Below are 23895 nucleotides of genomic sequence, written 5' to 3'. Positions count from 1 at the left end.
GGCCCTGCAGACTAACCCCTGCCTACATAATTTTAAAATTTGGAATTGCCCCCCTGAGGCAAATAAAAGGGTATTTAATAAATAGATAACGAACATCAAAGGGGGAATTTTAAAGGGCATTTAGGAGCCTGAGATGGACATAGGGATGTAAACAACTTCAGAAAATCTGCCTTCTAAGCCTTAGCAACAGCAGACACAGCTGCCCCAGACCAGCATGCCACCCCCCACCGCTGTCTGTGCCTCCAGAGCCATAGGATGTGTTGGGCAAGAAGCTTCCTCTGGGAGCTGGGACCCCTCATGCCAGGATCTGTAAAGTCATGCCCAGCTCCACTCTAGGGGCCTTGCAAGCCAAATATGAGATGGTGACACACAGCAAGGTGCTGGGAGTGCAAGATGACAGCAAAACAGATGAGCAATGTTCTCCAGCCTTGGGGTGGGGAACAAAAAGCCAGTTCTAGATGATTTTTGTAGTAAACCTGTGCCAATGTTTTGGGGTTTTTTTTAACAGAACTAAAGCAAATGTAAACCTCTGGCACTTGCCAGCATCCTAACGTCTTATGAGGAGAAGGGAAAGGATATGGCTGCAGCATCCACGGAGCTATTGGTGTGACTTGTGAGAGAAGCCTGGGAGCATAGGCTGGCTCTAAATGGATTTGGAGACATAGTCAAGGTTGGGGATGATGAAGATACCAGAGCTGAGATGCCTGGGACTGGTCCTATCTAAAATCTGTCATGGTAGAGGCAGGGTCAGATATACTTCAAGTACAAATCATTTTCTTTTCTCTCAAAGACATAACGCCACAATCATCAATAGAGGCATTCCAGTCTGCCCATAACACCAAACTATTTATACCATAATGTTTCTTCCTTTAAGATTCAAACACTCACACAATTGATCTATTCAGGCTTCATTCCCACACAAAGCAAAAAACCCCAGTATATCCCTTACCAATAAACAAGCCACCTACTGCTACAGCTGTGGTATGGGACCAAGGAACAGGGCTGCAATATGTCTGTCATAGAAACCCACCAGTTTTGTTCTACCTTGAGACAAGACAGCAAAAGGGCCATCGTATCTTGGCCTTCAGCTGTCCAATGGAGGGTACAGAAAAGTAGGGTCAGATTCTTCTCAGAGAAGAACAGTGAAAGGACAAGAGGCAACAGACAAGAGGTGAAGCATTAGGAATTCCAGTTAGACACAAGGAAAACCACTTTACACCATGGGGGGTGGGCAGACCTGGAAGAGGCTGCCCAAAAAGGCCATGGCTCTCCATCCATAGCTCAATGGGACACAGTCCTCTGCAACCTGGCCTAACAGGACCATCTCTGACCAGGGCCTGGCCCAGATAACCTCCAGAGGTCCCTTCCAACCTGAGAAATACCATTACAGTGTACATTTTATTTATTATACTTACAAAAAAGGAAGTATAAATCTCAATGAAGGAAACACAAGCTTATGCTACAGCAACAATGTTATTACACACCACCAGAAACCAGGACCACGTGTGATCACACTGCATGTGGCCATACAGATTGAGGCTGTTTCTGCTAATAGGGAATAGGAGCAATAATCTGCACACCTGTTTTCCAGAGAAGTGCTTGTCACCCCACCAGACCAAACAGGTACAGCAAGGGTACACAGGACATAGCAGTAGCATAGGGATGTGCAAGACTGTGAGCAGAAATGTTTTCTCCTTTATATTTGATGAGGATTCCTTCATCTTTGTAGGGTTGGCTGCCCTACAGGAAACTGGCTTGCCTGAGACTCCTCCCAGCACTCCAGGTGGGATACATTTCAGTGAAGCTGGGTTTTTCTGTTAGGTCAAGAACCTAAGTAAGGTCTCCAGAGCCCTTTGTGGTCTAAGGCAGAAGAGACAGGTTCAGAAGAAAATCCATCCCATTAACTTGAAATGCCTCTCTTACAATAACATTCATTTGGCTGACTAAATTATGGGAATATGGAATGAGATGAATCATGACCCAGAGGTGCCTGCTCCTTCCCCTTGGCTAGGATGAGGTATAAAACATGAGGTGAGAGGTGAGTGTTGTTTTAAGGTGCTGGGGATTAACCCCGGCCCAAGGGATGCCTGAGAGTAGCACAGGGCCCATATCAGGGATGCCTTCTCCATTGGCTCCTTAGGGTGCCCAAGGGTCAGTGCAAGGAAGGAAACAGAACATCTTTCCTAGGCATTTCTTGGGCTTTGGTGTCCCCCGAAGAGGGACTAGGTTCTTCCTAGAAGTGGGCAGGCAGGAAGAGAGAAGAAAAATTGACTTCCTCAAGGTCACCAGTGGTACAGTGGGCAGAGCTGGGAACAGGAAGACATTATCCTTCTCCTGTTCCCCCCTCTAACAGCTGCCAGCTCATGCTCAGATGATGGGGGCTGCAGACACAGTTTCAGACCTCTGAGATGAGTTCACTTGCAGGCCAGATGCTTATATCCTTGTATCAGCACCAATCTCAGAGTTTCTTTCTAAGCTTGCTTTAACACTGTTTTTCTGTCCAACGGCCTTCAGTTCATCCATTCTCTTGTCAGGAGAAAGTCTTTTGGGGCAAGCAGGGAGATAGCGAAACCAAGAGACGTTGCAGTATTTGGTGCCTATGCCGAAGGGAAGATCATAGACCTTGGAAACAAGCTGAGAGCTCTCCATCCCTCCCTCGTGGCTTTGCTTCCACGCCAGGAGCCCCCGCTCCTCCTGTGTTCCTGCAACAGCAAAAGGGAGATTGTGGGGTTTAGAACAGTAGGTGTTCAAGCACAGGGCTGCTTTGTGTGCCTCACACCCACTGCTCAAATCCCAGCAGACCCAGCACAAAATACAAATCCCTTCTACTTAAACCCTTCTAGCTCCAAAGGCCTTTACAAATAGTCACTAATGAGCTTCCAGACAATACCCCTTTTCCTGCAACAGCTTCCAGATAAGCAGTCTTCTCCACTGCTTTCCATGGGAATGATAGATACCAAGACAAGTTTTCACCTGCCACGGGGGATCCAAGAACTGTTCAAAGGGGAGGTTCATACAGTGCTGGGAAAGCAAGGCTGGATGTTAACTGCCCAGACACTTCAGAGTGCATTTAGCTAGCAATTACTAGTCAGTCACAGGTATTTACCCTAGCCAAAGGAATTCCTAAGTGCCTGTAACTGCTGTGGCAGCAAAGTCCCTCTTAGGAAAGGGAATGAGCACACCTGTAAATTCTGCCCAGAGGAACTGAAGATTGAGGGCTACAGGAAAATTAATGAGCCAAAGGGAGATTGGCTTTCCGAGAAGCCTCAGACAGTAACAGAATCTGGTTAACAGTGTCCTTCCTTCCTGTTCTTTTCCTGTAGCAGAAGGGAGGGTTCCCTCTCCTATTCTTGTGCCCTCCCTCCCCATGCTCAATGAAAATCCAAGGCTCTTTGCTGCCTGTGGGGGCCAGCTGCAGGTGGCCTGTCTTTGGTCACCAGCCTTTCCTACTGGTTTCCACTCCTGTGGCTTTAGTTCAGCCTCAGTTTTAGCAGCTCCCCTAAGGAGGCACATGTTGGCTCCTTCCACTTCAGAGGGCTTTCCTCTCTCCTTTTAACTAGCAACATGGTTCTAGGCTGGCATTTTCCCTGAAAGACATATTTGCCAAATAAACCTTTTCCTCAGCCTGGGATGTTCCTGACAAATTATTCAGTTTTTAATAAGCTGCTGTTTTCCAGCCAGAGACCATTTCAGTGATGTCTCCTGTTCCTCACCCCTCTCTGGGAGGAGTGCAATCACATGGTGTTTCATGGTTGCTAGCACAACTCCTATCCATAGAACAGGAGTCATGAAGACAAAAAATGCCAGGGAAAAAACCCTAGGACAGGCATAAACTAGCAGCTCATTTCAGCAAATCCTACCTGGAATGGTGTTATCCAGGATAAAGCCCAGAAGTCCACCAACAAACATGCCAGTGGTGAGAAGCACCAGGATCACTTGGTCAAGCTGGATGATTCCTAGCAGAAAAATAAAGCTTTAGATAGTGGTGCAGGGAGACACAAGTTTTATCAGCAACATTCCCAGTGCCAAGAGGCTGCAAGCTGCATGCTTGCTTGGACTAGACTTGCAAATCCCAAAGCAGAGCATAAGATTTGGCAGTGGAAGGGAAAATGATCTCGCAGCCAATTTCAGACCTACAGTTTTATTCTACAGGATTATTCACAGACCCACAGTGGGCAGGAGATGACTCATAAATACATTAAGAGCCTGTTAACAGTGCAGACCACAGCACTGTCTGAGAAAAAGCCACCTTCTGCTCCAAACACATGCTGCACCTCCACAACATAACACCTAACAGTTCCCTACAGGAGCATGAGCTTCAGTTCCCGAAGAAATATGGGTATATTTAGCATGGGATTGCACCACAAGCTCATCAGGTGTGATGTTTCCCCTTGAGGGCTAAGGGCCATGAGCAAAGCCCAGTGGCACTGAGCATCTGATAGACCATCTATAGAGCTCTTTAATCAGCCCACCCAGCTCACCACATAGACTTTGAGAGAGGACACTCTGGCCTTTGTGATGAAGACATTAATCATACAAGACATAGTGAAGGGGCAGATGTTGGAGAACTGGAAATTTCAATAAAGTGAACTTGATGGAATTTAGTAGAGGAGTATGCTCTTGTGTTTTGGAAGTCCGGCATTTTATTGTGTAGGAGCACATAAGAAAGCCTCATTCATCAAGAACCTTGACCAAGATTCAGCCCTGGAGTATTCTCTTGCCCCACCCCAGGAATGTGTCCCAGGGAAGTGCTCTGCAATCCTTAGCCCAAGAAGAATCTGCTGAGGTGCAGTCACTGACCAAAAGCAGATTTCTGCATCAGAGCTCTGCATCAAAGCAAAAGACAAAAACAGCCCTCACAGAAAGAAACAGGCAAAGCACAGGTTTCAATGTTTTATCAGGAAAAACTGTTTTAAAAGACTTCTCTGGATCAGCCTTTCCTTAAGTTTTATACTACAGAAAATGCTTCTGATGTCACTTCTTACCTGTTTCCAGCAGTGTGCTATTTTTGCTTGCCCAGTTGGGAATTGTGAGGCCAGCAAATACAGAAAATCCAAAGATAAAGATGTTTCTTGAGGAGTTCATATCTGTGTACTGCACAGAGAAATTTCATACATTACCATGCATAAAATTGTGGATTACTGTTGTGTTCATGTGACATGGTGGGATGGAAACACTGCAATCAGGAGTGGACCCAGCCCTGGTGCTGCTGGGGCATTTGTGATCCTGCAGTCCCCAGTGCCAGCCAGCCCTGCCCTAACCAGGGAGCCCTCTGCAATTTAGCCCCTCTGGGTACAGCCCCTTATCTTTACCTGAGGAATTGCCAACATAAATATTGTGGTTATAGCTGGCACAGTCTGGTAAGAATCTGACTTGAAACTGTGGGTCCTGTGTGCAGTTTTGGGCACCACAATATAAGATATAAAGCTATTAGAGAGTGTCCAAAGGAGGGCCACAAGGACAGTGAAGGGCCTTGAGGGGAAGCCGTATGGGGTCACTTGGCCTGGAGGAAACTGAGGAGAGACCTCACTGCAGTCTGCAGCCTCCTCATGAGGGGAAGAGGAGGGGCAAGTACTGATCTCTTCACTCTCATGACCTGTGACAGCAAACAGCATGAAGCTGAGTCAAGGGAGGCTTAGGTTGGATATTAGGAAAAAACTTTTCACCCAGAGGGTGGTTTGGCACTGGAACAGGCTCCCCAGGGCAGTGGTCACAGCACCAGCCTGACAGAGTTCAAGAAGTGTTTGAACAATGTTCTCAGGCACAGGGTGTGACTCTTGGGGTGTCCTGCTTAGGCCCAGGAGTTGGACTCAGCATATTCTCTGTTTCAATGAAATTAAGTCCCCTTCAGCACGGATGAAAACGTGCTCACACAGCTGTTACCTGTAAATTGGAAATCCCCACTGCTGTGATAACTCCGAACATCACAAGGAACATGCCTCCAATCACAGGGATAGGAATGCTGGCAAGTATTGCCCCAATTTTCCCAAAGACGCCGCTCAGGAGCATGGCACAGGCACCAGCAATGATCACCATTCGACTCCCTACCTGGGGCAAGAGGAAGAGGAGGCAAGTCACGCACCAACCAGCAGAGAAAGGTGAGGGGTGGCAGGCTCCAGCGCCAACCTGTCAGGCAGGGGTTGCAGCTCTGGCCCTAGCACTCCATGGCATGTTCAGGAACAGGTTTGGATGAAGCTGCTGGTGGGCTGGGATGCTGACACTGAATGGGAAGCATCAGTATTTGTGCACCATAAATATTTACAATGAAAGGCACTCTGAGAGCACCATACCTATTTACTCAGTGTTATCCTCTCTCTTACTGTTGACAGGACTTCAGCAGTTTGCTATTAAACTGAAATTAAAAAGTTAAATTAAGAGCACAGTAATCCCCACTTGTTCTTGCTTGTTCTTGCTCTAGCCTACAAATATCTTGGCATATATACAAGCCTGGCACTGCAACCCCCCAGTCAATTCACTAGACTATTCTTCCACCAGCATTTAGATTGTCATCTAAAAGTGGCCTTCAATGAGGTATCCCACAATGATCCCTCCATTCCTTGGAGACCAAGATTTTGGAGACCTGAGCTGGCTGGCTGATCCATCCTTATGTCTGGGATCTGATAGATTCTTTCTATGGTCAAGAAATAAGAAGTGAGGAAGTCTCTCGGTCTGTCTGAACTGGAACACTATCTCATCACCCATCTATCTTCAGTAAAACCATTTTTTTCCTCATTTTTCCCCTAGGAAGAGTCAGGGTGGCCTTTTCTTGGTTGAGCACTACAACAAAGATGGGATGAAGCACCAAGCCATGCCCTTCATTCATATCCATTACCTGTACGTAACTGTTTCCTATATGATTAGGAAAGAAAAAGAGTATCTGCCAAACAAAGGGTTGAAAGAGACGTTTATATGGAAAGTGAAAAGAAAAGCAGCAATATTTGTTAAACTTCCAATTCAAGATACACCTTGCCCACACCAAAACTTGGACTGCCTAAACAATCATGCTAAACTTGCAGCATTTGTGTCGGGGAAACTCTGTAATCTTCTGCAAACATTTTATAATTCAATTAAATATTTTAATCCCTCCTTTTAAATATCTGAAGAATGTCTAATTACGGGACAAGCTTCCTGTGAATGCTTTCAACAAAAACATTCTCAGTTAACTAGTAGTGCCTCTTTTAAAATATTTCTTAAGCACGTCCCTTTAAAATATTTTAAGTCTTTCTTGATTGTGAAAGATAAATTAAGATTTGGTGTGGAGTTTCAAAAGCATGCATTGCCTTCAGGTGGGCTTTTTATATTCTTTGGCTTAAAACCTTGGGACACTATTACCATCTAAATGTTAATTAATAAAAGCCAACAGATCTATTTGTTCCAGGATTAGAACAAAGATTCAGATTCTCAATTTGCTAAAATGTTGAATTACCATGTATATGGAGTTGGCTTTAAAGGAAAAAGACCTAATCCAGTGATAGCACTGAGACCATCTTCTGCTAAAACCACTAGTTTAGAGTTTGTTTCAACTATGACAGGAAAACAATAAAATCAGTTCTCTTTCTTAAGGTTGAAGAATCTGCAGGGTTCTCCACAATATGTGGCGATTCTGAGGCCTTTATCTCTCTAAAATCCTCCTTTTCTTGGAAAGGAGTGCTCAGTACTGGCATACTGGGTCTGATCAAGCAGTTTAAATATTGGTGCCTGGTGCCATGTAAGATGTTGCATCTTGGCAGCTTCTAGCAGCTTCTCCTTGACTTATCTGTTAGTCCCTGTTATGTATCTGAGATCTCCAAAGACTCCTCAGCTGGTGCTGGACATCTCTGTTTAAGAAGAGGAAACAAGTCCCTTGTGTTTCCATTTGTCATGGAAAAACATGTTTCCCACATAAAAAAGAAATTAAATCTGCCTTGTGCTCTCAGCACCCCCATATGTCCCAACCAGAGTGTTCACACTGATTTAAATTGACTGAGATGACACTCATTTTCAGGTCATTTAAGTGTGGACAGAGTGAGCAGAAGTGGGATCCAAGGGAAATATCTGTCCTGAATTGGGAAGGATGGCATGTCCACGTGGAGCACTTAGCGTACGTTGTGAGAATACATGTCCTATAATCTGGTAATCATGAATCTGGGCAGCATCCCATACATACAGTGCAGCACACATGAGGAAAGACTTGGCTCAGGTAAATGGTTCGTATGCACAGACTTCCTAGCGACAAGGTACAAGTGGTGACAGGCTAAACTGGACTCCATGCAGACATCCAGACAGCCCTTGGTGCTTGAGGCAGCCACCTCAGCCAAACACTAACACTGCAATGTGAGAAAAATGGTTATTGTGAGTGAGGTTTATAAAATCCAGTGAAATAAGCAATATTATAGAGTGGAAGCTGTATGTTAATTCTACATTTATTTACTGACTCACAGCTCTTCTGGCATGACATTGCTTATTTGGCAATGATTTGAAAATGTTGTCCAGTTAGCAGCTAGATGTCTATCAGCCTATCCTCTGGCTGCAAAGCTTAGTGAAAATCTATGATCTGATTTTCATGCTTATCTCTGGAAATTTCTTTCCCTTATAAGAGCAATTAATACACTCGAGGAACTCACAAAACTTTATAGATACATAAAAAACCAAACCTTTGCTATCCCATTTTATAACCCCAAAGAAATAGTCTACCTTTCACATGATTGACATTCTCGGGTTATAAAAGTTGTGGAATTTGAAGCCCTATTAAATATTCTCCCTTTCACTTTCTCTTCTCTTCTCCTCTCCTTTCCCTCTCCCTCTCCTCTCCTGTCCAGGTTAGCTCAGATGTAGCATGCTCTCTTCAGCCTCACCTAGGCCAGGTGCTACGAGTGAGTGCACTAATTCCCTATGCAGACCACATGCAGAGAAAGGGAAGCATTGCCCACCTCTGTTAAGTCATTCTTAGTGCTGTTGAGCTGGCCACCAGTGTGCCAGGGCACAATTTTCCAGCGTGCCTTTCGGGAGATGGGCTAAGACCACTCTCAGGTCCAGCACACACTCATGTGCACCACTGTCCTGTACACACACCACCACAGCCGCCTGCTGCAGCGAGGCTCACCTTGGTGATGCCCAGGGCCCCCACGTTCTCGCTGTAGGATGTGGTGCCGCTGCCCGTGCCCCAGGCCCCAGCCAGGAGGCAGCCGATGCCCTCCACCCCGATCCCGCGGCTGATGGCGTGCTTCGGCGGCGGCGGGGCCCCGCACAGGCGGGCACAGGCGTAGTAATCTCCCACGGACTCCAGCATGGAGGAAATCACCCCGGCTAAGATGCCAAAGATCCCGGCCAGGCTCACCGTTGGCGTTCCCCACTGGCCTGCAAGTAAAGAGCTCCGCTCAGGTGGGTGGGGCACATTTGCCCTGAATCTGCCGCGGGGGAAGAAGAACAGCAGGAATGCCCGTGGGTGTTTGCCTGATTTCTGACATTTCATCTCCCCCTGGTAATCAGAAGTGGAGGTGCAAGCAGGAGCAGGCAGGATGGGGAAGCGGGGGCAGCGGTACCTGGGTAAGGCAGCCGAAACCAGGGAGCCTGTGACAGAACGTCCCACGGGTGTCTGTCCGGGCCTGGTGGCCGTAGGCAGTGGGGGCCGCAGGGAGGACGCTGGTCACTGTCAGCGCGTAGCAGAGCAGCCAGCTCAGGGAGAGCCCCAGCAGCACCTGCCCATCACAAGCACCAGTGGGGTCTGGTTAGAGTAAGGCTGCGTCTTCAGCACGGCTGGAGTGGACAAGGTGTCTCCCTGCCCGACCCTTTTCCCTGCACACGGAATGGAGGCAAAGACGCAGCAGGGGCTCCTGGTGGCCCTTCCTTCTTCTCTCCCTCCCTCCCTCCCTCCCAATGATCAAGGCCATGGGGAACCTTTTCCCCTCTGCGCCTTGCCACCCAGGCTCGGCTGGGAAGTGCTAACTCATCTGGACACGAGTGGAAAGAGCCCAGGCAGCCCGTGGTGGGTGAGGCCAGTCCCCCCATCACAATCCCCCGGTATCCAGGAACCCCAACCTACCGGGAAGATCTGGAAGAGGTAGATTGGAGAGAAGTGGAACTTCTTGCCTCTCTGGTAAGATGGCAGTGGCACAGCGACATTTTTCAGGTACTGAGAGAACAGAACTATGAAAAAAATAGTCCTAGAAAGAGGGAAAATGAGACCATAAATGAAGTGGGTGCCCAGCTGCTGTCCCCACATTAAGTGAAGACCTGCTACCCAAGAGCCCAGGACTTCAGAGGACCCATAAAAACAGGCTCTCAGCAGCAGAGGGTGGCTCCCCACTTCACCAAGCCAGAGGTGGAACAAGCTTTCCATCATAATCTACTGATAGCTCCTGCACATTTGCAATTATATCTTTTCTCCTTATTATTTCAAGACTGACACCCCAGGTAGCGCATCAATGAGTATGACACAGTTGCAGAAAGGTTAAAAATTATTCCTAAAGTAAAAGAAAGACCTGACAGACATGCAAGGTTCAGGTCCTGCCTGTGTAATTCAGATACACTAGAAATACAGGATTTATTGTTTCCTGATTTTAGGTTTACCTATGCTGCTTTTCAAGGGGCAAAAAGATCCTGTGACACAGAGTAAAAGAAAAGGATTTGGTTTGGCTGTGCAAATCCCTGTTTCAAAAGAAAAAAACGTAGTGGGACTGTGGGGCTGTACATGGTGCCCACAGAGCCCTCCCAGCCAGCCGAGAAGGGGAGAGCACGGCCCTATGTCTGCAAGGGCTGCATGATGGAGGGGCCCTCCAAGGCAAGGTACTCCCATGTGCCCCCAGCAGCACCTGGGGCTCATGCTGGTGGAAGTAACTGCAGGTGCAGCTCCTCTCCCATCCCTTGTGTAGGACATATCTGTGAACAGCAGCACATCTGGGTGCACTCACAGCCTGCCCCCCATGCCTTTTACCCAGAAAGGCCAACCAGATGAAGCTGGAGGCTACCACATATGGAGAGAGGTCAGGGACTGGGCATCCCATTTCAGTTGCTGAGCTGGTAGAAGACCATGGACATTTCCTGTGTTAGCCAGGCCTCTGAAGGGCTCCTCATTATTTTATAACAAATCTAAATTTTGTACATTGAGTGAATTAATCTGGATAGGATTTGGTGAGAAATCAATTGTACCAGCTGAAGTGCACTGACAGTGTTTTCCACATGTGAAAAGCTGACGAACTGTAGGTGCAATATTCAGGGACAGGCAGAATTCCAACAGTGCAAAGAAAATGCTGTCCTCGGTTCTCTGCAAAGACACTCCACAACATACAGCCAGAGGTTATCTATCCATCAGAATTCAAAGCACTGGATAACTGGAGGCAGAAAGTCTGAGGAGGAACTGGTTCCCATTCATGGTTTCTAATGCTACAGAGCCCAGGCAGACTGTGTGAGCACACATTTTGTGCATTTGCATGAACAAAGGTGCTCAGCAGCCTTACAACTCACTGCAGAACCCTCATCTGTCTCAGGGAGGTGTCACTGCTTATTATTCAGGTTGCCTGACACAATCTAGTAGCAAACTCTATTTTCAGTTGCTTATAGTTCTACCTAACTTTACCCATTCAGGATGAAAATTTCCATGGGAAACATCTGCCTCAGGCCAAATATTTTTGGAAAAATATATATCAAACCTATTTCAAAGAGTGACGTTCAGGAAATAGACATAGCATATAGCCTGCATGGAAAAGGTCATTTTGCCTTGAGCAGTAACAAGATCTCCTTATGACCTGGAGCAGAAATCTGAGATTTAGTAGAACTTGTTCTTTGGGGAAAAGGATATTGATGTTTCTCACAAAAATCTGCTCAGGTATGCTCAGTCTGCAACAATGACTCCAGGTCCCAAGCAGTCAGCAGAAACATCTCAGGCTTTCACATTTGCAGACCATAAAGATTCTCAGCCTTCTGAGTATGTCCAGGCCTTGCCCAGTGATTAACTGCATGTGCACCATCACCAGCGAGTAAGTCACCACACACTAGAGGAGTTTCTTGTGGCAACAATGGGGACCTTCCATCACAAGAACTCTGGGATGTGGTGGGGCTGAACACAGGCCTGAGACCACATGGCTCCTGTTTTCCTCTTTCTCCATCCCTGCTCTCCCTCTTTCACTAATGACATCCACAGAGTATGGAGAAGGCAGCAAAAGAGGACACATCTGGGATGGCTCAGAGCACAATGATCAGGCTGGGGCTAAGGTGTCTGAGTCAGGAAAGAATGGATTGGGATTATCACAGGTAGAAGATGGGACACAAAGGAACAGGACAGAAAAGGTGACTTGGGCTGAGAGTAGGGACACAGGCTGAAGGACTGGGACCCCATTAATGGAGTGGCACAGTTGGGCGAAGAGTCAAGCATGAATCTGAGCTTAGGAGCTAGTGGCTGGAGAAGAGCAGCAGAGAAAGGAGATAGTCCAGGCAAGGACATACAGTTTGAAGAGGAAAATTCACACTGGCTAAGCAAAGGGGTTAGGACAAATCACCAGAGCTGGAGAACAGGACAACAAGCCAGGGATATGATGGGAGAAACACTGGTGAAAAGACAGCTAGGTTTTGAGCAGGGCTTGGAATTGTATGGGGTGCTGGTAGAAGAGACCAGATAGGTGAGGAACTGGGGGTGGAAAAGAGGGGTGGCTTTTGGGGTCTGGGAGGGCAGGTGCAGGGAGGAGAAGAGACCAGGAGAGAAGTGTACTGGAGCATGTCCTCCCAACAGCATGCTGTCTTTCAAGGGCTACAATCAAGCCTGTGTCTCGAGTCCTCAAAATCAGCTCTGAAAGCACCAGTAAATAATGGGAGCCCACAGAGAAGTTAACAACTTACTCCTGTTGCATGCTATCCCATGCTGAAGTCTAAATTAGGGAGCTGAAGGTGCCAAGTCTGCAAGGCAACCACACAGTGGCATTTCTCCTTTTTTAACTCATTTCTGAAATACCAAGGAAATTCTGCTGCAGTCTACACTCGTGCACAAGGGCAGGCACACAAATGTCCCTGCAAGAGCACTCACTGCTGCAAAGCTACATGTGCAAATAGACCTTTCCAGAGCCCCCCAGGCCCTCTCTGGAGAGAACAATTCCTCCTATTCATGTGAAGACAATATATAAAGCACCAGCTATTTCAACATAGAATACCTAACTCTGAGTGCTCAACTTTGTCATTTTAGGATGTCTTTTCAACTTAAATAACGGGTGTGTAAGACAGTGTGTGTAGACAACTGTGACAGAGACTGCACACATGTGGGAAAGGCTTGTATCTCTACTGACCTATGAACTTTGGATTTTCACAAAAATCAGGGGTTTTAACTCATTTTTGGGTTTTGCTGTGTTGCTGAGGGCTTTAGCCTTCTGGGGGTTGGAGGAGAATGACTATGCCACGTGGCTGCCTTGCACAAGCCTGTCACATGTCAGTGCTCAACAAATAAACCTTGAACCCAGGGGAATTCCACTACAGACGGCGACACTTGGTTTCATATTAGAGGCAGGTGATTTGTGTACTCTCAGCTTTCCCACAGAGATGTGAGACTTACATGAATGCTACACCCCAGTGCTGCCCAGCCATATCCCCAGCTGACTCAAACAGAGGTAGTGCAACCAAGGTGATGGTGGGGGCAATCGTCAGGGGGCCGATGAACCTCATCAGAAATCCAATCAGGCCAGAAAATCCAACGAAGATTTGAAAGCAGGAAGCTACAATGATAGTTCCTTGCACCTAGGAAAATGGAGGATAAAAACAGAGGTTGGAAGGAGCTCCAGCTGTTGAGCCTTTTCTTCATGTTAGTGCAAATCCAGCATGAGAGCCAGGCTCAGTCTCCAGTGACAGACTGGCATAGAGGCCTCCTGCTGACAACAGTAAAACCTGGCTGAGAATTACATGTGGGAAGGACCACCAAAGCAGCAGCACAGCAACTGCCTCTTTGGCTGATGGATTTAGTCCTCACCAGGGCTAATTTTGTTCCAGAGATCACCTCCTCCCCATCCTCTTGGGCCACCCAAGCATGCACCACCTGCCCTGCACTCTCCTGCCTCCTCGTCCAAGGCAGGGGAAAAGCTCTTGCCCAAAAACAGGAGCAGGGCCATGGTCTCTACTGATCTCCCTTTTGGGAAGGGCTTGGGTCTCTTCAGGACACTGGTGGGGCAAGTGACTCATTACAGCCTCTTTATTTTCCAGAGTATCAGTTTCGCTCTGGGAACACATTTATCACCCTGAACTTCCCAGTGTTTGACAATCACTGACAAGGAGCCAGCAATTACATTCTGAAATGTCAGCTTCAGGCAGGGGTGAGGCTGCTCTCTGCCTTCTCAGATTTGGTGATAAGCCCAGGTTGGGACATCTGTGGTGCTGAGCACCTTCCTTTCCCCAGCTCCAAAAGGAAGAGAAACACAGGGGCTGGGTGAAAGAAAGGAGATGTCAGCCATGCCCTTGTGATAAATTTATGTGTATCAGTAGAGAGCAACCTGTGCTGCACAGCAAAATCCTTTGTGAGCTTTCAACACTTTCCAAGTGGTTTGGAAAGCACACCAACAAATGGATCAATAGAGGCAAATTTAGTCACTTGCTCTGATAAAGGCAATCAATGTAGAATAAGGCATTCCTCCTCCCTTCTGATTACCTAAGAATGCCCTTTTCCTTAATATTTACAGTAGGTTTTGCCTTGCTTTTTTTTTTTTTTAAACTAGGTTTCCTGTGCTCAGACAGGGTTCTTTCCTTGAAAATATTTTCCCTCCCTTGCTTCTTCAAGGCTAACCATGCTTCACACAGAACGGATCTGACTGGACCAGTGGAGACTGCAGGGACCATAAATCACATGAGGAAGCCTGCATGTCCCCTGTTCAGCAGCTTTTTTGATGCTTAGGAAGCTGCAACAGCATGAGGGCCAAGGTTCATTGGGGATAGAAGTTTCTCCAGCTGTGGTGGTCATGACATGGTCAGGCACTTTACTGAAAGCAAACAGCCCTGATACAAAGCAGGTGGCACTGAAAAGGTAATATACCTCTCGCATCCGTGTCTGCCAGACTTGGATAAATTCTGGTGAAGAGGCATTGACCAGGGTGGCATTCTGTGTCCAGGCAGGACACTTCCAAGTGGGAAGAGACAGCATTGCCAAGGTGGGGGCCAGGAATGTGAAAGTCCCTCCTTGAATAATAGGCAGCCTAGAAGGAGAGCAGAGGGAAAAAATGACAAGTGAGAATGATAGAAACTCAGCTCCATGTGGGTGAGAGAAAGGAAAGCTAAATAAATTTAAAAATCAGTCTGTCCATGGCCTCTGACATTATCTTTTGAAATGTTGTGGCAGGTCACCATCACTGACCATGGGTAGGAATTACTGCCCATTGCATGCAAGAGCAGTGACATGGGGGAAGAGCTGAGGTTCAAATACCAGCAAAGGAGGGGCACATCGGTGCTACAGTCCAACCCTGCTACCCTTTGTTAAGGAAAAAGCAGTCCTCCTAATGGCCAATGAGACCACAGACCTGCACAGAGTAGAAAAACCAAAGGAAAAATCTGGAGGAGGGAAAACCACCAAGGAATAAAGATGGTGAGACACTGAAGAAAAGCTCAGCATCACTCTTGCCAATATCCAGTTGCTTCCTCTGTCCCCTTTGGCTGTTTCGGTTTTCTTCACAGTCTGCTCATGAACACAAGGACATGCACTAACTATTTTCCATGTCACAATGATCCTGTCTGAGGGTGATAGAAAATGTGACTTGGCTTTTAGTACCAGGGTTTTAATGCCAATTCCTCTTCTGCATTTCCACTGAAACTAGAAAGAAAACCTGCATGGAGGGGTCTGTGGGCACTGACTGGATGAGACCATGGCTCTCCCCCCACACCACATGTCTCCTGGCTTAGAGTATCTTTCCCTCTGGGAATCCCTCAGGCTGGCAAGGAGCTTGCATCTGCAGAGGAGCTCAGCACCAGCTTCATGCAGAGATTTATACAGCAAAGCAATGCTCCTTTGAGCTACACCAGCCTCTTCTCTTTCCATGCTCAAAGAAATGAAGACAGAGACCTAAAAGGCCTGACTGGCTCCTCAAAGCCCCACACAATTTTGCCCCCATTGCAGAGCAAGTTTTTTTAACCATTCCTCTAGTGTGCTTGAAAAATCCTAAGCTGCCTGAGGGCTGGCACAGCAGTCCTGAAACAGCCAAGGGAAACCTCCAAGGTGCCTGTGTTTCCTCCGTATAGGAAGCACCCCTAGGAGGAACCCCAAAGCAACCTCTCCTTGTGCCAGGAGCTCTCATGGCACCTGCTCAGACAAGCCATGGGACAGCAATTTGCAATTCATGTGAGTGATTTTGCACAGCTTTCCCTGAAACAGAGACATTTCTACAGTTCTTGAAAACAAGAGATGGCGCAGCTGTAACAGCACCGTGTCTCTGTCACCTAAAACAAATATTTTTATCAGTCATGCACAACTGAAGCACTGTCAAAGCTTTGAAATAATTTTGCTGGGCAAGGCACAAGAAACAAACAAAAAAAACCAGAGAAGGCTCAGGGTCATGACTTAGAATCTAACAATAGATTTATAGTTCCTGCAGTGTTGGTCCTTAAGCTATTTCACAGCCAGTGTTGGCATGGGTGGGCTCAGTGTTGACATGGGTAGGCTCAGAGGAAAATGGGGTGCCAAAGTGATGCTTATGGGGCACACTGAACTCTTTTCTATGGGGTTTGCAAGAGGGAAAGCTGCAGAATTAGGGAAGGCAATATTATGTTTTGATAATCAATACATGATGTCCAAGCATTTACTAAGCAAGGCTCACCACAACGGCAAGTGACCTGTGTCTCCCCTCAGAAGCCTCTGATAGTGTCTCTGGTGACTGTCTGGGACCCCCTGCTGCTTTTTCATGCTGTGTAACATGACTGAGCTGCAGGTTGCAGTGGGTCAGCTTCTCCCTTGGCTATTGCATCATGAATATCCTCATGCCTTATAGCTGGGGTCAGCAACAAGGCAACTGTACCCTCAGCACGGCAGAAGCCATTCAAGTTTATCCCATGGGAACAACTCCTTACCATTTAATTTGATCTATAGTACCTCAATTAGCTATTCAGCCATGGGAGAGAGAGGCTCCCTGCTCCTCTTTCATCCTCAGCTACCCATAGACCAGGGGACATCACAGCTCTCAGGAATTCACCGAGGCATTTGGAGGGTGCCTGGGAGAACACAGAACTCCTGATTTGCACCAGCAGCAATGGTCACGCACCCCAGCCTTAATTTAGCTGAAGAACCAGTTTCTCTGTTTTTTGTGGTCAGGGTGCCCCTCCTTCCTCCACTAATCCTGTAACAATGTAGGAGGGGAGCACCCTCCAGGAAGTTTGTCTACAGACACTTCTTAAGACAGAGATAGAAAAGTTTCAGTAGTGAATTAAGCAGAAGGGGTAAAAACATTTTGTGGAGCTGACAGTTGACCAGTGATTTGATGGCAGAAGTTTTAACCAGAGTCCTTCAGATTCAGAAGCCAAAGAATGTGTAATTTTTGTCTTTAAAGCAACAAACACAGGTTCCCACCATACTGGAGTTAAAAACAGCCTGTGGAAGGAGAGAGGAAGCCCAGAGTTATGACAAGGGGAACAGAAGAAATTTTTCAAGGTCAGCAAAGATACAGGGTCTTTCTGGAAAGAGGGAATACTTACAGTCATCTCTCTCATTAAATGCTTCATTTTCTGGGTACTGAATGGCAACTCCATGCTCATCTCACTGCTGGCTGCCCACCAGCAAAGGATTTACCTTTATGCCACAAATCCCTGAGCATGGGAAGTGGCACCACCTAACAAGATGTGCTGCTGAGCTCATCCCTAAGTGGTGGCAGGTGGACTTCAATTTCTCCTAATTATCCCCTCCCCTAGAGTTTCCTGTAGAATCTGTGCTCTCTTGACCCTGGGTCCAAATCAGAAGGCTCCTGCCTTATCTGGAGGATTGCTGGAGTAAGGAGCAAGCAGGTACTTTTTACTGCATGTTGCAATGCTCTATTATTTTGAGGACAGATTCCTTAAAGGCCCGACAAAAGGTATATGAAGTATCAGGAGATGCAAAATTCAGAACAGCAAGGTAGCCCTGTAAAGCTCTCAGCAGTTTCATGGTGCTTTGGCATGGGCCCTGATTGCCCAAGGGTAACAAACAACTCTCACTGATAAACTTTACAACAAGGTGATGGCCTAGCACACAGTAATTGCTCACATTCCCAGTTCTTGCATTTGGCCTACCTGACTCCAAAGAGGACTTGCAGCAGGGTGCAAATTCCTGAGACAAAGAAGATGGTGCTGATCAGGTGGCTCTGGGTCAGTAGATCATGCTGGAGGCAAAGCCCTTCGGACAGGATCAGCGGGACGGCTACAAGACCTCCCATGGCTGTCAAGAAGTGCTAGGAGCCACAGAGAAAGACTGGGTGAAGAAGGACACAGAACTGGCTCTATATTATTACCATGTTGTTGAGAGAACTCACAGATTTGTGCTTGGGCAATACCAGTATTACCCATTCTCTCTCTTTTTTTTTTTGGCAGCTTTAATGCTCTGTTAGGGGCTGTTCCAAAGCACCTACAAGAATTGCAATGCACCCGCTGAAATGTCTCCTCCTTTACATGTCCAAAGACTTGTTGTAGTGCTCTGGCCACTGTCAGACACAACCAGTTTATCCCCAGCACCTGCAGACAAAGCTGTTGGACATAGTTTTCCAGGAAGCTGGGGACATCCCAAGGTACAGGGAGAGAGCAATCAGGCAAAGTGGATGCAAATATTTCAGTCCGTCTTATTTACACCACAAAGGATGACGTAAAAAGTTGGGAATTTGGAGCTACATGTTCTTTGCCCTCAGTAGCTTTTCTCACAGTGCAGTTACGGATAACCATAAAAAGTGAGTGCCAAAGAATGGAAGAATTTGGCCTTGTATTTGTCAGAAGAGTCACAGACATATTTCTACAATGACCTGTAGTTAATGACTAAATCTGAAAATAATTTTTCACACTTCTTTTTGTTTTAATTATTAACCTTTTTGGGTCACTCTCACTTTGGAGCACAGGACTGCAGTGGTGGAACTGGTGGCACTCAGAAACTCACTGTATTCATTAGAAGCATGTTTTATTAAAATTATGATGCAGATGTGTTGGGTTGATGCACTCTAGATTTCCCTTTAAGGAAACAAAGTACAAAATTCTACCAACCTCCAAGCACAGTCCATCATTATCTTAATGACTCTGAGGTCTCTTTTTCCCCCAGGCTCCCTACCTGGGCATGGCATTGGTGGCACTGGGTCATTTAACACACCTGGGCACAGACCAGCCAAAACAGTGTGTGCCTTTCTGCTGAGGTTTTGTTGCCATGGGAAGGCTGAAGTTCAGAAGCATTTGGCTACCTTCAGCCAAGGTACCCAACATGTTTGTATTAACTATATGACACCCGGCCCCAGGACTCTGCCTGACCATTTACACTTCAAAGGGTGCAGCGTAGCTGTGGGCACAATGATAACACTCAGTGCTCAGGATGTGGACCAAAGGACTTGAGCTCACTGAGATCCACCCTCACAGCTCCAGTCAAGACCAGTGAAGGTAAAGCACTCCCAAATTCAGGTTTCACCCCAATCAACTGGCTGAACAGCCATGTAACTTCTACCTACTCCCAGCCTCCACCTTCTTCCCCATCTCACCTGAATGCCCAGCAGGATGCACAGATACCAGGGAGGCACATCTATGACAGTGTAGCCAAGCTTGATCCCACCGGGGCCAGTGCCCCCACCTTCCTCTGGGCCCCAGGCAGCACAAGCTGATGAGGAACAGCAGTGGCTCCCATCTTCATCCTGGACAACAGGAGAAACACTTTGTTAGCCACAGCCCGGCCCTGCAGATGCCCAGCAGCTGCCTCTCTTGCAGCTACACTCCACATCCGGCAGGAACACCTCCTATGTAGCTTTCAACAATGCCACAATATTAAAAAAAATAATATTATGGAGGGGAAATTAAAATAGAGGCACAAAACACATATGGAAAATTTTTGTATGCACTAGTGTGTCTAGGCCTCAAGAAACAGTAGAGGGTGTCTCAATCTCAAAGGGACATCTGGACAAAGTGCATTAGTATCATTAAAATCTAGCTAAGGATGAAGAAACTGCAACCAGAAGCAAGAAAGAGTGTGCAGTGGGTTCATCAGTGAAAGCTGCACTGTCCTCTGGTCTCTCTCCCTCCCAGCAGTTCCACCCAAACAGCATTTTTGATGAAATAAGCTAAAACACCTGGCTGCCACTAATTACTGAGTAGAAACACATTTTATATTTCACTTCCTTGGTCTTCTCCTTCCAATCTCCTTATGCACACCCTTACCAGTGTTCCACCTTGATAAAGACACCTGCCTTTTGTCTTATTAGAAAACCCTGCTCCTACAGAGGAACTGAGTGAAACACAGAGACACCAGTAGATGGGAAATCCAAGCATCCATGCCAAAGGAGCTGACTGAAATTGCTACCCAGGAAGGCTCGGTCTCCTCCCAGGCAGCCAGAAGCCCCAGGGCTTCCCAGGGAGCTGTATGCCTTGCAGAGTTTACTTGCATAAAGGTGCACTTTGCCAAGGAAAGCAAAGCAGGGCTTTGCTTCATTTGCAACAGCTTTTAAGTTAAGTAAATGCTCCTGGTTGTTCACTCCTCCTTCCAGCCCACCCTGACCCCTGTGCGCACACACACTCACACGAGTGGGGTGGAGAGAGGCTGCCTGGGAAACTGCAACACTTAGAGCCAGATGCAAAAGCTAATTAAGATCCCAAAGCATTTGTTTCATCAACCCATCTCCAACCAGCAAGTCCTCAGCATGCTGGCAGCAGAGGGCTTTTCTGGGCTGACATGCCCTGCTCTGTCACGCAGGGACAGAAACCTGCTGTCTGGAGAAGCTCAACCAGTTTGCCTGCACCAAACTTCTTTTTGTTTTTTTATCCAAGTCCTGTGGGAACACGAAGACACCAAAATGCCCAACACAGCAAAGTGTCTGCAGAAACACTCCTGGCCTACCTACTGATGGAGGCAAACAGGTAGTGCTGTGGTCAGGGAACGGGGATAAAATTAATGTTGCGTTCTGTTGTAAATTTTGCAGGTGTGGCAGATTAACACCAAATTCATTTGCCTGACACCTCCAGGTTTCCATTCTCTTGGCTGAGCCTCCAAAGTCCCATTTTAGATCACGCTGCTGAAAATAGGTCGTGTAATCCCTAGGACTCCAGACCCTAATATTGTTATTGATCTGAACTGTCGTGTGAGGGGTGGGAAACTCAGGTTGTAAGGGTATAATTGCTCATTAATTTCTTTGTTCAAGGTCCCTCCCCAGAGGCATGCAGCTCAAGCTGTTTCTACTGCAGTACCACTCAAATAAACTACCTTAATCAACTCAAAGCCCGAGACTCTGCTATGGGATACCTAGGGTGGAGAAGCCTCTTTAACAACATAATGTATTTATCCAGCCTAGGCAAACCGGGAGCATTACAAATACTTCAAAATAGATAGGTGACAGCAGAGTTAATTCAAACGGGACTCGAGCATGAACTTCAAGAGCAAAAGGTGTTCCTTAATAACTCCCTGTGCAGACATTTTCATTTCAGAACAAGAGAGCCTGAGCCATGGATTAACAAATGTACAGCAAGGTACTTAAGACTGCCCATGCATGGGGTTATTTGGGGACAACTCCTGAGTAACACCACAGGTAGACAAATGCTAAGCTAGGCAGACAGCAGTAAGCTCTTTTCTTTTCATTGCAATTTTCCCCGTATTAATCAGGAGGCATATTCCAGCAAGGCAGAGCCTGTGCCAGTAACAGCCCTGCATGATCATCACATGAGGGCCTGACCCTACCCAGGAGCTGGAGGGGAGCAAGCAGGGCTCAGCAGGAAAAGAATGGAGTGGAGATAACAGGATGAGACAGGGACTCAAACCAAAATGCAGGAGGTATCATCTTAAAATCAGAAAACATTATTTTGCTGTGACAGTGACCAAACACTACACAGGTTGCTTAGAGAGGTTGTGGATTCTCCACCCTTAGAGATATTAAAAACTGTTTAGACACAGTCCTAGGCAGCTGGCTCTGGGCAACCCTGCTTGAGCAGGGGGTTTGGAGAAGGTGACCTCCAGAGTTGCATTCCAACCTCAGCCAGCCTGTGATGCTGAGATGCTGTCAGGAGGACAAAGCAGGAGAAGTCTGGAGCAGGGAAGGGAAACCACTATTGGGGGTTCTCAGCCCAGCTGCTCCCATGAATTCAGGGGACCAGTACATCTTCCATGTGCCTCAGGCTCCAGACACAGCACAAGGGCCCTCAATTGCATCTTAAATAAGTGCATCAGGAAGGCAGTCAGGAACTGAACTGCTTGAACCACAGGTAAAAGACCTTTGTCTTCGACCTTCTTTAGGATGATTCAGACCGTAAGAATTCACAAGTCTGATATGTGTTACGGAAGAACAAATTGAAATTGAGAGCCTGTTAAAAATAAGGAAAGAAAACTCTGACTGGCTCTGAGCACTTCCCTGAGGCTCTGCTCACAGCTGGCACAACACCTTCACTGCACATAGCAAACTCACTGAGGACTACCCAAGAAATGTGTGATTTGTACACTAGGAGGTTAAATGCTTCCTCCAAGGTAGCATAGACAGGTGGTCTGTACCAAGGTAGTGAGATGGTTGCAGGACCCCACTCCTTCACACCTGCTGACAGGAAATAAGCAAAGTTTTTAGTTTCTAATGGAGGTGACCCCTGCTGTGGGATAGGAAAGGGGCTTCCACGCCCCAGGACCTTGCTTCATGGCTGTTATAGCTAGCAGCATTCTCAGTGCACCCCACACCCCTGCACTGGTACATCATTTACAGCTTTTACTACACTGCTACAATTCTCCAGGGTGCCCTCCACAGCTGACACCCAAATCCCTTCTTCACCCACCTTTCTGACAATTCGCCTCACTGGAAATAGGTCCAGAAGACAAAGAAACACGGTATTTACTAGGCTAAATTTCTATTATAATTTTTCTAATTAATACATAAAATGCTTTACCCAGGAACACAGCCAGAAGCTCACTTGCTTTTCAGTACAGATACACTTGCACTGCCATTCATCTACATTATCATTTTAGAAATAATGGAGAGTAAAGAAGTTAAAAGAGTGCCAGAGAGTAGAAAGTATGCTGGGTCTGCAGCAGCAGCAGAGGCTGTAGTGAGGAAATCATTCCTGTCAATAAGATTCTTGTCAGTAAGAGCCAAGACAGAAGTTAAGCACACACCAGAATTATTGCAGCAGCCCGAGCCCCCGGCTTTCCCTTTCTTCTCCTTTCACAGGGCTTGCACCTGTTTATGCAAGAATTCCCCTTCAGAGAGCAGACTCACCACAAAGCTGGGGTTATCTAGCCCGTTGAGATCTTTGGCTGAGGAGGGGGTCATGCCTTCCACTTGCCTTCACCGACTGCCTTGAAAAAGAACCAGTCAGAAGAGGAAAGCCTCCCAAATTCCCACTCCGTCCAGTCAAAACCACTCTAAAAGAAACAGGGTGAGAAGATGCAGAAGCTGGATTTCAGGACCCAAACAGCGCTCAGTCCTAGCTATTCATGTGAGCTGTATCGCAGAAGCATTTCCTTTTCTTTGGCTTAGATAAGCAACTCCTCCGGCTGATTAGAGGACCGGCATTCACATCAAACTGGGAAGCAGCCCTTCCCTGGAATGAGTTAATCAGTACCTCACGACAGAAAAAACTTCATCCATAGGTAAGGATGCTAGAGGATATCAGAGGCATCCTGCACAGCCTTGGAAATTGTTGCTTCATTACTGTTTCAAGAGCAACTTGCATTTTTTTGTGTGGGTCGGGCCTGTTTAAAGATCTTTGTCATCACCTTTGGGAAATTCAATTATTAGATAGTTTCACTTCCTTCATATGTAAACAACTGTGTATTTTGGCTTAAGTACA

The 23895-nt window shown here is 46.9% G+C and overlaps 1 protein-coding gene across 1 annotated transcript; it reads right to left on the bottom strand.

The window, feature by feature from the left end:
- Positions 1-1379: 1379 nt before the first annotated feature.
- LOC104696558 (solute carrier family 23 member 1-like) lies at positions 1380-23403 on the bottom strand. Its single transcript, XM_010410939.4, is given in 13 exon segments — positions 1380-2702; positions 3861-3956; positions 4986-5094; positions 5884-6048; positions 9083-9336; positions 9522-9563; positions 9566-9677; positions 10022-10142; positions 13514-13695; positions 14978-15137; positions 18190-18347; positions 19626-19775; positions 23322-23403. Coding segments are annotated over 13 exon segments (1872 nt in total). The 5' UTR covers positions 23376-23403; the 3' UTR covers positions 1380-2433.
- Positions 23404-23895: the final 492 nt, after the last annotated feature.

This window comes from Corvus cornix, chromosome 1A, assembly GCF_000738735.6.
Source record: "Corvus cornix cornix isolate S_Up_H32 chromosome 1A, ASM73873v5, whole genome shotgun sequence".
Classification (NCBI taxonomy): Eukaryota; Metazoa; Chordata; class Aves; order Passeriformes; family Corvidae; genus Corvus; species Corvus cornix.
Note: the sequence above shows the minus strand (reverse complement) of the source record. Positions and strands in the feature narration are given on the sequence as shown.